Source organism: Capra hircus, chromosome 25 (assembly GCF_001704415.2).
Source record: "Capra hircus breed San Clemente chromosome 25, ASM170441v1, whole genome shotgun sequence".
NCBI classification, from domain to species: Eukaryota; Metazoa; Chordata; class Mammalia; order Artiodactyla; family Bovidae; genus Capra; species Capra hircus.
Genome location: NC_030832.1, coordinates 27,702,258 through 27,718,049, shown reverse-complemented (window position 1 = coordinate 27,718,049; position 15,792 = coordinate 27,702,258). Strand labels below are relative to the sequence as shown.

Genomic DNA, 15,792 nt, shown 5'->3' with positions numbered 1-15,792 from the left:
CTTTTGTCCTTTCATATGAACTTTAGAATCAAGTTTTGAAAATCTTGAGATACTGTTATTACACTGGGCTTACAGATTATACTTTATGAACTTCAAGATATCTTCAATATGAAACTAACACAACACTATAAATCAAGTATACGCCAATAAAACTTTTTCTAAAAAGATAGAATTATTTTATGTTGCACTAAAAAAGGACATTGCCCAGCTATGGCATAATGCTGATGATTTTTACTTTATGTCTATTGTTAAATTACTTTTTTCTCTTCAAAAATTCTGTTAGGAAGATATGCAATACCTCTAGAAGTCTATAAAACATTACTGAGAAAAAAAAGAAGATCAAAACACATGGTGAGATAGTATTCATGAACTAGAAGACTCATTGGTATAATGATTTCAATTGCACCTAAACTTATCATTGTGGAATCTTACAAGCTGATTTTAGAAGGTATATGCAAATATAAGAAGCCCAAAATAACCAAGAATTATCTATTGCATATCATGATTTATCAAACTAGAGTAGCAATTCTCAAACTTTTTTTTTAGTCTTATACTCTTACAACTCACTGAGACTCTAAAGAGCTTTAGTTTATGGGAGTTTATTTTTTACCTTTGAAACAGAAAATTTACTTTAAAATAATAAGCTTATCACATGCTAACAGAAATAAATTAATGAAAAATGAATTGTTTTCCAAAACAAAACATTTAGTGAGAAGAGTGGCACTGTTTTACATTTTCATAAATCTCTTCAACATCTAGCTTAATAGGAGATGGCTGGATTCTCAAATCTGCTCCTTTATTTATTCAATTTCAATATCACATGTCACACATTCTCTGGAAAACCTACTGTGCACTCATGAGACATGAGTGAATAAAGCAAATAACATCTTATTATTACTATGAGAACAGTTTTGACCTCAGAGACCCCTTAAAGGGTCTCGGGGACTCTACATGGTCCCAGGAGAACTACTGAAATAGACTACTTAATGCAATGGCATTTTGACATGCTGCTGCTGCTGCTAAGTCGCTTCAGTAGTGTCCGACTCTGTGCGACCCCAAAGACAGCAGCCCACCAGGCTCCCCCGTCCCCGGGATTCTTCAGGCAAGAACACTGGAGTGGGTTGCCATTTCCTTCTCCAATGCATGAAAGTGAAAAGTGAAAGTGAAGTCACTCAGTCATGTCCAACTCTTAGTGACCCCATGGACTGCAGCCTACCAGGCTCCTCCGTCCATGGGATTTTCCAGGCAAGAGTACTGGAGTGGGGTGCCATTGCCTTCTCCAGGCATTTTGGCATAAGGACAGACAAAATAGAGAAATGGAATAGGAGGGTCCAGACAAATCCTTGTCTGTACAACCAGCTGACTCACGACCAAAGTGACTCTACAGAGAAGGAGAGAGCAGACATTTTAAAAAGCAGTGCCACAATAATACTGGGTTGGCCAAAAACCTTGTTCGGGTTTTTCTGTACAATGTAATGGGAAAAGCCCAAACACTTTGGTCAACCCAATAGTAACTGGATATTCATATAGAAAAAGAACTAAATTGATCCCTATCTTACACCATTAAAAAAATCCCACATAGACTGTTGATCTGTGAATAGCAAAACCTAACAGAAAACAATAGCAAATATATCTTCATCACCTGGATACAAAAAGTTCTAATTATAAAGGAAAAGACTGATGTACTTAACTATATTAAAATTGAGAATTTGTTAATCCAAAAATACCTTTAAGAAAACGAAAAGGTAAGGCAAGCCATGAGTGGAAGATGATATCTGCAATATAGGTATCCGAAAATACACACACACACACACACACACACACACACACATAAGAAAAAGACAGAACAGCAGATAGGAAAATGGGCAAATGATTTTAATGAGTCCTTCAAAAAGATGACGGTCAATAAATAAACGAAAGGCTGCACAATCACAGTAGTAATCAGGGGAATGCAAATTAAAACCAACAAGGAGTGTTAAATAGTACAACCACTTTGGGAAACTATTCTGTAGTTTCTAACAAAATTAAATGCCTGCCTGATGACCCAAAATCCACTCCTCAATATATACTCAAGAGAAATTAGTATGTATATATAGAAAGATGTGCATGAGAATGTTCACAGCAGCTTAATTCACAATAGCCAAACTTAGAAACAACAGTCAATTAAAAAATGATAATCATAAAATGGGACTGCTGCTTTTGCTGCTGCTGCTAAGTGGCTTCAGTCGTGTCCGACTCTGTGCGACCCCATGGACTGCAGCCCACCAGGTCCCCCCGTCCCTGGGATTCTCCAGACAAGAATACTGGAGTGGGTTGCCATGTCCTTCTCCAATGCATGAAAGTGAAAAGTGAAAGTGAAGTCGGTCAGTCATAGCCGACCCTCAGCGACCTCAGGGACTGCAGCCTACCAGGCTCCTCCATCCATGGGATTTTCCAGGCAAGGGTACTGAGGTGGGTTGCCATTGCCTTCTCCAAAAATGAGACTAAGCAATGAAAAATGGGACTAAGCAACTGATAAAACCAACAACTTGGATAAACTGCAAAAAACATTATTATGCTGGGCAAAAGAAGTCTGACACAAAGGAGTGCATACTGTTATGAGCCCACTGACATGAAGTTCAAGAACAGGCAAAACAAATTTGTACCGGTAGAAGTCAAAACAGTTTTCTCAGAATACAGACTCTGTAAGCAAAGGAGTATGAGAGAACTTTCTGGAGTGACGGAAATGCTCTGTGTCTGCGTGTGAATATGGTACATGCCTATGTGAAATATTCTCCAAAGTGTACATTCAAAAGTTCTGCAACTTACTGGATATGACATATATCTCAGAGAACACACAAATATCCATTGTATATAAACCAGAATGGTTAACTGAACAGACTGACAAGTCCAAGGCTTGGCAAAGACGTGGAATAACAGGAATTCTCATACACTGCTGACAGAAATCTAAACCAGTGCAACTCATCGAAAAAAAAGAGCAAAATAATCAACTGTGATATATTTGTATAAGAGAACATTCCACAATGACGAACCAACTACAGCTCCATCACACACAGATGAATCTCACAAAATAATGTTGAGTGAAAACAGCCAGAGTAAAGTGTACAAAATAAATGGCTCCATTTATGTAAGGTTGAAAACGCAGGCAAAACTAAACTACCAAATTTGGGTGCAACCTTAGGCAGAAAAGTATGAAAGTGATTATGATATGATATCAAAAGAGTCAGGGCAGAGGGCTTCCCTGATGGCTCAGTGGTAAAGAACCGGCCTACCAATGCAGGAGACACGGGTTCAGTCCCTGGTCCAGGAAGATCCACATGCCTTAGAGCAACTAAGCCCATGCATCACAACTACTGAGCCTGCGCTCTAGAGCCCATGAGCTGCATCACTGAAGCCCACGCACCCTACAGCCAGGGCTCTGCAACAAGAAAAGCCACCACAATGAGAAGCCCACGTACCACAATGAAGAGTAACCCTGCTCGCTGCAACCAGAGAAAGGCCCATACAGCAACGAAGAGACAGCACAGCTAAAAATAATAAATAAAATTTCATATATATACAGTCAGGACAGAGATCTCTCTAGGTGAAGGAGAAGTATAGTTCATAAGCAGGAATTTTAAGGAGGGCAATTGCAGTGCTGACAATTGTCTACTTAGTGACCTGAATGTTTGTTACAAGGCTTATGCTTTTTAATCACTACATCAGAGAAAGATGCACAGACCAATGACTTTTCTGTATGTATCAGAACAAAACTGAAAGGGTTACAAATCAGAAAAATAAAAAGATTTTAAAAAGTCAGCTGGACTCAGTAACTGATGGGGTTTGCTGGGGGAAGAGAGGAATAAAGAGACAGCCAAGGGAAACTGCCAGATTTCTGACTTGCACACCAGTTTGGGTGGGGATGCCTTTCACTGAGATAAGGAAACAGCATTTTCAGAGGAAAGATATGAATTAAAGCTTGGACACAGTGAATTTATAGTACCTTTGAGACATCCAGACAGAGATGTCCAGTGGGCAATTAGATATGCCGATCTTGAGCTCAAAGGAGAGGTCCCGGTGAGAGAGAAATTTTGGATTCACCTGTCAGGGAAATCATGGACAGAGAGATAACTGTTTAGGGAAAAGAGACGGACAAGAAGGTGCGGGGCTGATCCCAGCTATGGCAACATTTAATGGGCAGGTCCAGGAGGATAAGCCAGTAAAAAAAAAAAAAAAAAACAAAAAAAAAAAACTGAGAAGGATCCAAGTGGTGGGAGGACTATCAAGAGTGTGTGGTGAACCATTAAGCAAAGGAAGAGAACGTCTCCTGAAATCAGTCACTCACTGCAGGTTGGTGCATAGTGAAGAAAGCATACGGGTTATGCGCAATACTCAGCAAGCCAGTTTTTACTCCACCTCTCTCTGGCTGATTGGGGAAAAGCAACAACCAAGAGAAAATCAATGCTTCTGAGAATGGTTCTAAGTTTTCATGTTGTCTTTAGAAGTGAGAAACGAAGGCCCCTCTCACTCTTCTCCCTGCTTCTCAGGAAGGAAGAAGATAAGATTGGAGAGCGTTAGGTCTGCACCACTGGGCAGAATGGGCATGAAAAGGTCAGCACACAGGTGCAAGCTCACTTTTATGTGTCTTCATGTGACTGAAGTGGCATGAGACGCCTTCAAGAGAGGACTTCTGCTACTCCAAGGGAGAGCCAGGGCTAAACCTACTACTTGGGCAGAAAAGGCCAGAGGCAGGAGGCCAAGGCCAGATCAGCAGTCAGCCGGGGCAAATGGGCTCTCTCTGGTTACAAGGCCCTGAGCACTGATAGGAATGAGTCAGGCCAGCTTTGCCCACATCACAGGGGAAAGATTTAGCTGTGCTCGAAAACTGGGGAGATGGAGGGCATCCATCCCATGGGCTAGATCAGTTTCAAACAAATGAAGCTAAACTAAATTGAGAAAAACAGCAACTCCACATAAAAGCAGTGGGGCACATTTGAGTCTTCCGTCTTGGGGTTTGGTGCTCAAGTCCTAGTCAAGAAAAAGAGGCAAAGTTTGGGGGTTTTTACTGCCAGTACAAATACTTAATATAAATCTGTCCCTTAGGAGCCCCATAGATTTGAAAACTGTGGCTGTGGACTGGAGAGAATTCTAATATTCCTGGATCCCACCAGAATACCATCCTAAAATTTCTCAATTTCTAGTACCACATCAATCACATGCAAAACAAAACACAATGGGCATCTAAGTTAAATGTGCATGAGATTAGCAACTCCACAAGAAGCAGAAAGCCAAAATATGTTTGTTCCTTGATAAAAAGACTTTAGTGAAGGCTGTCTCCTTCCCAAATTCACCTATAAAGTCTGTACAACTCTTATCAAAATTTCAATGGGATTTGTTTTAGAGCTTATCAAAATAAATTTTAAAATTCACCTGAAACAATAAATGCATGATAATAGCCAAGAAGAAAATGGAAAATGAGCATATTTGCTCTATCTCGTATCAAACTGTAGTATATAAAGCTGCAGGGGGAAGAGGGACTGTGTAATAGAATTCTGCAGAAACATACACAAACACACCATGGGGATCGAACAGCAAATCCAGAGGCCCTACGTATATAAAGAAATTCTTGCAGCATTTCAAACATGGACAAGTCAATAAGTGAAATTAGGAAAAGCTTGTCAATTTAGAAAAAAGATCTTTATCCCACATCAGACAAAAAGTAAATTCCACACAAACCTAAAGAGTTAAATATGATATGAAAAAACAAATTTCAAACACATGAGAGTTAAAAAAAAATCTTGGGATGGTAGAGATTTTGTTAAACAAGATTAAAGGAAAAAAAAAAAAACAACTCAAAAGCTACAAAGAAGTCAAAGATGGGACCACATAAAAAGTTTAAACTTCTATATGAATAAAAACACCATAAATGAAATTAAAAGACAAGTGAGAAGAAACTAGTTGAAAAAATATGTGTAATGCATACAACAAAGGATTAACTATTGTATATCTGAACAATTCCTGCTAATCAATAAGAAAAAAAAAAGACCACCCTGAAGGGAAAAAAATGGTCAAAGACAGGAACAGGAGATATCCAGAAGGAATATGAATGCCCATTAACATGTCTGCACAAAAGTTAGGTTACAGACTCATCTAAAGTCTGATAAGCTACATTTTAGATAATTAAGAAATTAATTTTTTCAAAACTAAAAGAAATTATAAATATACATTCATCTGATATCAGAATGAGAAATGCCCTTCTAAACTTAAAACCTAACAAAAACTTACAAAGAAAAATAAATTTTATATACTTTAAAAAACCCCTAGTACTGCAAAAATTAATGAAATAGAAAATGGCAAAAATATTAACAAATATAATAAATTATTCATATACTTTAAATATAGAAAGCATTATCTAAATCAATATAGAAATTCTTAGATCTATACAAGCAAGACTGGAGAATAAATGCAAACAGTTAAAACAATGTGAAAACCATGAAACCTTGCTTATCCTTGGTGGGGGGGAATGGACGTCAAAACAATGAGATGACATTTTTCACGCATGAAATTGATAAAGGTGTAAAAAAATGAGAATGCCCAATACTGGCAGAGGTACAGGGCACCTGATGTTCTCCTATTTACCTTACAGGTGGAATTTTTAATGACATGAGAAAAGAATTGTGACTTGTTAAATGAGGAAAAAAGATATAAAATACATACAGTATGATCTCAACCATATTTTAAAAGAATAGCTAAGTTTTATAGACACTTACTTCTCTGCCAGACACTGAGCTAAGACTATCTACAGGTTATCGGTGCACTGGTGCACTTCATATTTACAATAATCTTGAGTTAGACGCTTTATTATCCTCATTTTATGGAGAAACTGTGACAAGAGAGATCAAGTCATGGAGCCAAGGTTTCAACCCAGATACATCTGCTCTAGTCTGGGATTGTAACTACTAGTACAATGGACAGGAGGGAATAAATCAAACTCCTAAGAGTTGAATATACTCCTCTTCCTATTTTGTCATGGGTATTCCATTATTTTACTTCTAAATATAATGCTGCTCTCAAAAGCTCAATAATCACACAACAGTGACAACAGCATCCTTGAAATGCTGACAGTGTCAGGTGCTAATGACAAAAGAAACTTTATAGATCATAATCCAGGGGATTAAAAAAAATTTTTTAAGCAAAGGAATGCTTTTCTAAGTGAAATTTTACATGGACCTACAATATGAGAAACAAATTAAAGCAGCATTTCATTCTATTAGTGTATTTGAAAAGCTCAAATTTATAATATTTACAGTAAATTTCTTCTGATGAACACAAACTCTAATAAGTTCTGGAAGACTGGGACAAACCTGTTTTGTTTATTGCCCAGTATAAAAAAAAAAAAAAAAAAAAACACCTGATTCACAGAGATTAGCAGTTACAAATAAGTCTTCGTCATTCTTTTAAAAACAGCACATTTTTGCTATCTAAGCACTTATTACACCTGTCCAGAAGTCCAAGTAGAAAAATTCTAAGTTAAATCTCTAATAATATCAATGAGAATATGTGGTAACCACAAATATTTTGGTAGAAAGAAAAATATGAAGCTTAAAATATATACTAATCTGACATCAAGACATTATATATACAGAGCAGTCACATGTTACTGCACAATGCAATGAGAGCTGTCTATAGGAGCAAATTTGCTCCTATAATCTTACATGAACAAATAAGCACTGGTCTGAATTTTAAACAGAACAATATAAAGCTACAATTTTTCCAATCACCAGAATTTTTAGAAATTCCAGTACATGCACAAAGAAAGCAAGAAATGTCATTATAAGAATTGTTACCTGGCTGTTGGCATTATGGATAATTTTAGTTTTTTTCTTTTTATTTTCCCTCAAATATCCTAACTACATTGGCTTTTCTCTTTTTTTTTTAATGTTTCATTTAAAAATAGTTATAAATCACAGGAATTTGCAAAAAACTGTACAGGCAGGTCCCAAGGACCCTTCACCTAACTTCCTTCAATGGTAATATCTTACATACTTCTAGTGCAAGATCACAAGGAAACTGACTACGGTACAATCCACAGGTTTATTAATATTTTCACCACTTTTACATTCATGTGTGTGCTCTATGCAATTTCGCATTTGACACTTGTAGCTTTGAGTACCAACAGCTGAGATACAGAACTGTTCCCTCCCCACAAAGCTCCCTCACGCCGCCTCCTTAGCCACACCTTCCTTCCCCTGCTCCTAACGCCTGGCAACAACTAATCTAGTCTTCATTTCTATAATTTTGTTATCTCAATAATGTTATATAAATGCAACTGTATAGAATGTAACCTTTAAAGACTTTTAACCTAGATAACCTGGCAGTACAAATCAGCAGTCTTTAATTTGTTAAAATTTAGCATAACATTTGAATGCGTATCAATGTTTGGAGTGGAAATCGCTCAGTCATGCCCAGCTCTTTGTGACCCCATGGACTGTAGTCTGCCAGACTCTGTCCACGGAATTCTCCAGGCCAGAATACTGGAGTGGGAAACCATTCCCTTCTCCAGGGGATTTCCCCAAAACAGGGATCGAACCCAGGTCTCCCGCACTGCAGGTGGAAATAGGTAGATTCTTTACTGTCTGAGCCACCAGGGAAGTCCAGTAATACTGGAGTGGGTAGCCTATCCCTTCTCCAACAGATCCCCAACGCAGGCATCAAACGGGGGTCTCCTGCATTGCAGGAGATTCTTTACCCGCTGAGCTACCAGGGAAGCCCTGGTTAACAGTGTTTACAGTGTTTTAAAGTTTACAGTGTTAAAAATGTGACTCAAATGCTTATGAAACGCATGTTGTACTACCATAAAATTAGGATTCTGGGGAATGAATTCTTTAAATTAATAATCTGGTACAAACCTAGTGCAATCTAGTACAAACACATTACAGAAGAGAAGCCCATGGCACAGTGCTTCTAAATCTTATCTATGTTTACAAGAACACGTGGATTATAAGAATGCCTGGCTGTGCATTTTTCTGGCCAGCCTCTAGATTCCAGTCCTTTCCTGACCCAGGTAAGTTTCTGTTATGTGAGAATATGACTGTTTGCTTCCCCCCACAGAATGGTCACCGTTTTTTGCCTTTCCACATATTTAGAATTCTTTCAAATCATCCAGGAAATGAATCTCCCTCAAATTCTTAGTTCTGGAGATTTACCTCCACCACACCCCAGGCGCAACTCTCTAGTCTCTAAGTCCTAATGAATCAACACCTCTCTCAGAAAGGACTACCCCACCCTAGGGAAGTGAAGTGAAGTCGCTCAGTCGTGTCCGACTCTGCAACCCCATGGACTGTAGCCCACCAGGCTCCTCCGTCCACGGGATTCTCCAGGCAAGAATACTGGAGTGGGTTGCCATTTCCTTCAATTCAAAATAACTCTTCCCCCCTCCCCTCCATACCTCCAGGTACCAAGATCCACCTGATGTTTCTTCTCTCAGCTATTCTGTTAGGTCTTCTTGATCCTCACCCCACTAGGACTCTGCTCACTAACTGGGTGTGACAAAAGCCGTATCTTTACAAGTTTAGGCTTAGAAAGCAAACACTCCAACGAGTTACTTCTTGAACATCATGCCTTCATAGTAATGTCCTTGCTTTTCCAAAAAGATCACTCTCAATAAGTAAAAGCTAAAACACAAAACAAGGCACAGATGGAAAAAAAAGCATAGATGTGTGTATATTTTTAAAATTTGGCTCATATTGGTATTACTGTATCACTATCAGATCAAATGGAATTTAAAGTAGAGGTAAAGAGGGACTTCCCTGACAGTCCAGTTAAGACTGAGCTCTCCCTGCAGGGAGTACCAGTTTGATTCCTGGCTGAGAAACTAAGATCCCACAAGCTGCAGAGCAAAAAATTTAAAAATAAAGTAGTGGTAAAGAGCCAAACTGCCTGGGTGAAAATGTGATCTCTGCCACTGTATTTTCTAAATCAAGTTTCATTTACCCTCTGTGTACTTCAATCTTCTCATCTGTAAAATGGTAATAAAAATGCCTCACAGGACAGTTTCAAGAATTAAATATGTAAAGCATTCAGAACAGTGCCTAGCACACAGTAAACATTATCCAAGTATTAACAATTATCTCTAACACATGGCAATCCAGCTTCACCTCTTTGTGACATCTATTCTGCTTACACTCTGATGTTCATACTGCTCCTGAAACAATGGTCACATAAGAATCTGTGTTTAATTTATTAAATTGGTCTTGATCAAAACTAACTAGCAGAACAAATTTTCTCTTACATAGAAGCAGTTACTATTAATATTCCACCAAACATGAGTGTAAGCACTTAAGAGTATAGTGGTGATGGAAAGAATGCTAGCAAAGAGCAAAGTACAGATCAGAACACAGAATATGGCAGCTTTATGTTTAAAAAACTGAGAGACTAATGTCATATTTATGCTTGTATACACATAAGATGGCTCTATTAAGTTTCATGTCTGATTACGGAAAGGGAGAAGTACAAGCCTGGGAGAAGGATTATGAAAGGGGTGATTCACTGTATATACTTCAGTATCTTTCAAATTTGAAGCAGTGAATATATTACTTATGTGTGTGATAGTTGCTCTGTCATGTCTGACTCTTTGCAACCCCACTGACTGTAGCCTGCCAGGCTCCTTGGTCCATGGAATTCTCCAGGCAAGAATACTGGAGTGGATTGTCAATTCCCTTCTCCAGAGGATCTTCCCAACCCAGAGATCAAACCTGGGTCTCCTGCACTGCAGGCAGATTCTTTACCGTCTGGGCCACCAAGGAAGCCCAAATTATCTGTATAAGAATCTAATTTTTCAAATGGAGGTGGCGGGTGGTGGTCCCTCTAAACAAGTACTCTGGAAGCTAGTCTTCTAGTCCCAAGCTGCCACTAACTCTGTTACCCTGGGTAAGTCATTTAACCTGTGAGTATAGCTGGACCAAGCTAGGGGCAGCAAAGATTTCTAGGTTCTAATCTAATTCCAAAAATGTATCTCAAAGAGGAGGGTAGTAAATAGATGGTACTATCTTTAAGATATGAGGGGATACTAGTTCAACATTTTGCAAAGGCAACTTTTTGAGAACATGAACTGTCAAGCTTATTAATCTTTCAAGATTATTTCTGTCTTACATAAAAGCTCTTCTTAGAAGGGGTCTAATGCAACTTACAGGAAATACCTTTAAAGAATATTCTGCTCATTGTTTTGTGTCTCTCACCATACCTGTGGAGTTGTTTAAATGGATTTTATTAAGTTTTGTGTGTGTGTTTTTAACATGGACCATTTTTAAAAATCTTAATTGAATTTGTTACAATACTGCTTCTGTTTTATGCTTTGGTTTTTTGACCCCAAGGCATGTGGGACTTTGCTCCCTGCTCAAGGGATTGAACCCATGCCCCCTGCACTGGAAGGCGAAGTCTTAACCACTAGACTACCAGGGAAATCTCTGGACTTTAAGTTTTTATACTAAAGTCTTTCTACTATGCCATGGAGCGAGCAATAAAGTGCATGTGTGCACACTCAGTTGCTAAGTTGTATCTACCACTTCATGACCTCATGGACTGCAGCCCACTAAGCTCCTCTGTTCATGAGATTTTCTAGGCAATAATACTGGGTTGCTCTTTTCTTCTCCAAGGGATCTTCCCAATCCAGGGATTGAACCAGCATCTCCTGTCTCCTGCCCTGGCAGGATTCTTTACCACTGAGCCACCTGGGAAGCCCCAGCAATAAAGTACACTAGAACAATTTACATTTAAAATACATAAATACTACATCTAAAACAAGAAACTACTACTATTTAAATGCATTTATGATGAGACACTGCAAAAAAAATAATCATTCCACCTCCAGTCAATAACAGCTGTAACTAATTGAGTACATACTTTATTCCAAGTATCATCCATTTATTTATTCTGTGTATCCTTTTTAATCCTACCATTCATCTGGCAAAGTAGGTTTTAATATCCCTATTTAACAGGAGAAGTGACTATGGCTCCATGAAGATGACAACTAGCTTGATGTCACAGTCTAACAAGTGAAGAGCTAGGAGTCCACCAAAAATCTTTGGATCTGAGCTCAGTGCACTAGACAGGGATTAGTTGGCAGGCTGGTGCAGACTTGCAATGACGTTTTTTAGTAATTTAAACATAAATGAGGAAAAGTAAAATGAAAGTAAACTTTTCAACAAAGCTAACTGATTCAATTTAAAGGTCTTTCATGCCGAGATTCGGTTCTAATTATTTGAGTTAAAAAATCCTTCCTTAAAATGACAGTGACAGTAGACAGTGCGTCTCTTTCATCTCCTGCATTAGCAGGTGGGTTCTTTACCACTAGGAAGAAGCCTGGCACCTCTCCTGCAGCCTCCCAATTTGGGGGGGAATACTTCTGAAATCCAAAAAAATTTGGGAACTACTTCCTTAGACAATGATGCCTCCCAAAATAACAGAGGACTTCATACATACACCTCAAGACTCTCTCATTAATCTCTATTTTACTTGGATTGGGACATTGAAGGATTGAGAAATGGGAATAAAGTGAGTTTCAGCAATCCAAAAATCACATGAGTTAATGTTGGATTGGGCAGAGAACTTTCCTCAGGATTTGTTTCACTGGTTGATTTTTATCATTCTTTATCTTCAATTCTACTCACTCAAACCTGGGCGCAAACTTTCTGTTCCTAAAATAGTCACATTCTTTACTACTACTGCTAGGTGGCAATCAATACTTAAGTCAAATAAAAAGATCTACTACTTGAGGCCTCCAATAATTTGCCTTTTTTACTTTGACAAAATAAAAACTTTTAATTAGGTTTAGTCTACTAACTTCCAAAAGAAAATTGGTCTATAAATCAGACTCAAGCAAATTTCCAAATTTCTCTATCTCCATTGTGTGTGTGTATATATAAATAATGTATATAGACAGATAGATATAGTGTATATATATACATATGGCTTTGCAAGTAGTTTACAAACAAGTTGGTCAAACTAGATAAATTTCTTGAATTTTACTGTATACATGGCAAATAAGCTATTTGCTTTTCTTAGTAGCATGTCTTTTGGTGAGCAAATTTAAAATAGTCTATGTACACAGCTACACAATTAAATATTAGTTTCAGTCACAACATATTAAATTCACATTTAAAATTATAAAGAGATCCAGATTTTTCAGTCTTACATAAACTTTTAATCTCACTTGATGCTATTTATATTATTTTATGGTGCCTTATTAAAATGGAATCAGAAAACAAAAACCTGTATCTCACAGGACACATAACGGAAAATATTTAAAATCTATACTTACTACATGACTCAAAACCACTCTTTTTAAAAGGAGAGCCAATTTTAAGAACTTAAACATACAGTCTGGATAACGTAAATCACTCTTTCCATGCCCAAAACTTAACAGATCTAGTAAAATTTATTATAGACTACAATGTATCCAAAAGCTAAAACTGGTAATAATTGTGCTTACATTCCACATTAATCTAATATCAAAACTTATTTTATTTCTTTTTTCAAATACCTGATATATACTGCTGCACAGTCTTTTCATTATATATTTATTCAGCTAACTTTGGGTGCAAGGTGCTCTAAGTATAAAAGCCCTTCCCAATGGATAGTGAAAATAATATACAAATGCTTACATAAAATACACTCACCCGTCCTCATAAGGTTATCTCAGAGTCTGCTAGGTCTATTAACTTGGTTCAAAATACCCAACAACAAATGTAAACTTTTTGTTACTTTGTTGTATTTTAACTGTTAACTGGTATCTACATTTTAAACACATTGTGTCTAAATGTAGCAATAATGATAACTATTTTCCCACTAAAAAGTTACAGATGAGAAAGAGTACTTGGCTCACTAAGAACATTAAAGGGAAAAGATCCTCAGCCTGGAGCTTGCAAATAGTAACAAGACAAACTCCAATGCTAGGTTGTTCATATAATCACCAATATGTAGGTCAAAATAACTAGTGAGCTATATACATGAATGTCTGCCTAGTAATCTACAGATCAACAGGAGAGGAAGAAACTGCTCAAACGTGACTACCGCTAACAAACTCAAAATATTAGGCATAGTATGTCTCTATTAACAGTGCAACCTGTGTAACCTAGCAATTGTAAAATAATTTCTTTTACTTTTGCTACTTTTTAAAAAGGAACCCTCCTCAAAAAAAAAAAAAAAAAAAGAGCCATCACTTTAAAGATGTAAATTCCTCTTTTTTTTTTTTCAAAGTAATTTGCCTAGGAAAATCTAACGCAGAAAATAAAGTGTAACAGATAAATCAACTACAACATGCTTAAAAACCTAAGATTATCCGTAAAACAAACCAATCCCTCCAGTTTAGCAATCTATGTATTTTTAATCTTCGGTGGGTATTTCATTATAATAACCAACAACGTTTAAAAGTCACCCTTATTCCCCAAACATCGTCATCACACATGACATATTTTACTGAAATTAAGCTGAGACTAGACCCAAACTCAGGCCACCGGGCACCCTGAAATATACGAGGGGGAATCCAAGAAATCAGATATGTTGAGTGCCGGTATCTTCTTCCAGAGTAGGGTCAAATTCGTGTTTGCCCGCAAATGTCACTGTCTCAAGAAGTCTGCAAAATTCCCATCACCGCTCCAGAGTACAAAGAGGCCTGACCACGGAAACACCTGTCCTAGCACCAGGAAGACACTGGGAAATGCAACCTCCGAGCCCACGCCGGCCGCACAGCCTAGGGCAGCAGCGGCGACCCCGGACGAGGGGTGGACACTGACCTCACGGCTCCTTCGAGCAGCGTCCCGCACCCCCGACCCGCCTCCCGGGGCGAGAACCAGGAAATCTGTCAAGCCAGCCGGCACCCACCCTCCGTGAACCCCACTCGCTCCTTCCCAGCCTCCCCAACTGCTCTCGGTCCGCTCCGGCCTCCCCGGCTGCACTCTGCCACCTCATCCCTCCCTCCTCGTCGGTCTCGCGGCCCCGCCACCTCAGCCCCGGCGGCCTGCACTCCGGCCGCCCCTCACCCCGGGCCGCCGCTCCCCCCCGGCCCCGGCCGCGGCCCCCTGCCCGGCTCGCGGCGCCGTCGGTCCCTTCGCGGCCCGGTCCCCGCCGCCCCCCCAGGCCCGAGCTCCCGCCGCGCGCTCCCCACCCCCAGCCTCCGCCCTCGCCCCGCTCGGCCGCTCCCGGCCCGCTCCCCCCAGCCGGGCTACCTGGAGGCAAGGGCGGCGGAGCACTTCACCCAGGGCCCCAGGTCGCAGAGGGCCCGGTGCTCGGGGTCCCGCTCCTTCTCCCGCTCCACGTGGTAGGCGTAGATGGAGAGCAGGATCCCGGCGGCGCACACTGCATACCGGGCCACCCGTTCCCAACGCGGCACCGACACTCTCAGCAGGACGGGCGCCGCCATCTTCCCCCCTCCGCCGCCGCCGCCGCCGCCGCCTCCTTCACCACCACCGCCGCCGCCGCCGCCGCCTCCCTCCGCCTCCACCTCAGCCGCCGCCGCCCGTCGGGGCCCGACCCAGCCGCTGCCGCTACCGCCACCGCCTCCGCCGCCGCCGCCACCGCCGCCACCGCCGCCTCGCCCCATTGGCTCGACCGTCTCCTCCGGGCCCCGCCCCCACAGGCGCGCGGCCCAACCGCCCCGAAAGGAGAGAGCCCGGCCGGGCTAGGAAAGCGCGCGCGGGCGCGGAGGGAGGGGGAGGAGCGCGCAACCGCCCGAGAGGCCGGCCGGCGGGCGGAGCCAGAGGCGGCGCGGCGCGCGCAGCGGGCGGGGCCAAAGAAGGGGCGGGGCTATGGGGTGAA

The 15,792-nt window shown here is 40.4% G+C and overlaps 1 protein-coding gene across 1 annotated transcript in view; it reads right to left on the bottom strand.

Moving 5' to 3' along the window:
• VKORC1L1 (vitamin K epoxide reductase complex subunit 1 like 1) overlaps positions 1-15,486 on the bottom strand; it is a 54,828-nt gene extending 39,342 nt beyond the window's left edge. Inside the window, exon 1 of the mRNA XM_018040337.1 lies at positions 15,204-15,486. Within this exon, the coding sequence (XP_017895826.1) occupies positions 15,204-15,397 (194 nt within the window). The 5' untranslated portion in view covers positions 15,398-15,486. The remainder of the gene's footprint in view (positions 1-15,203) is intronic.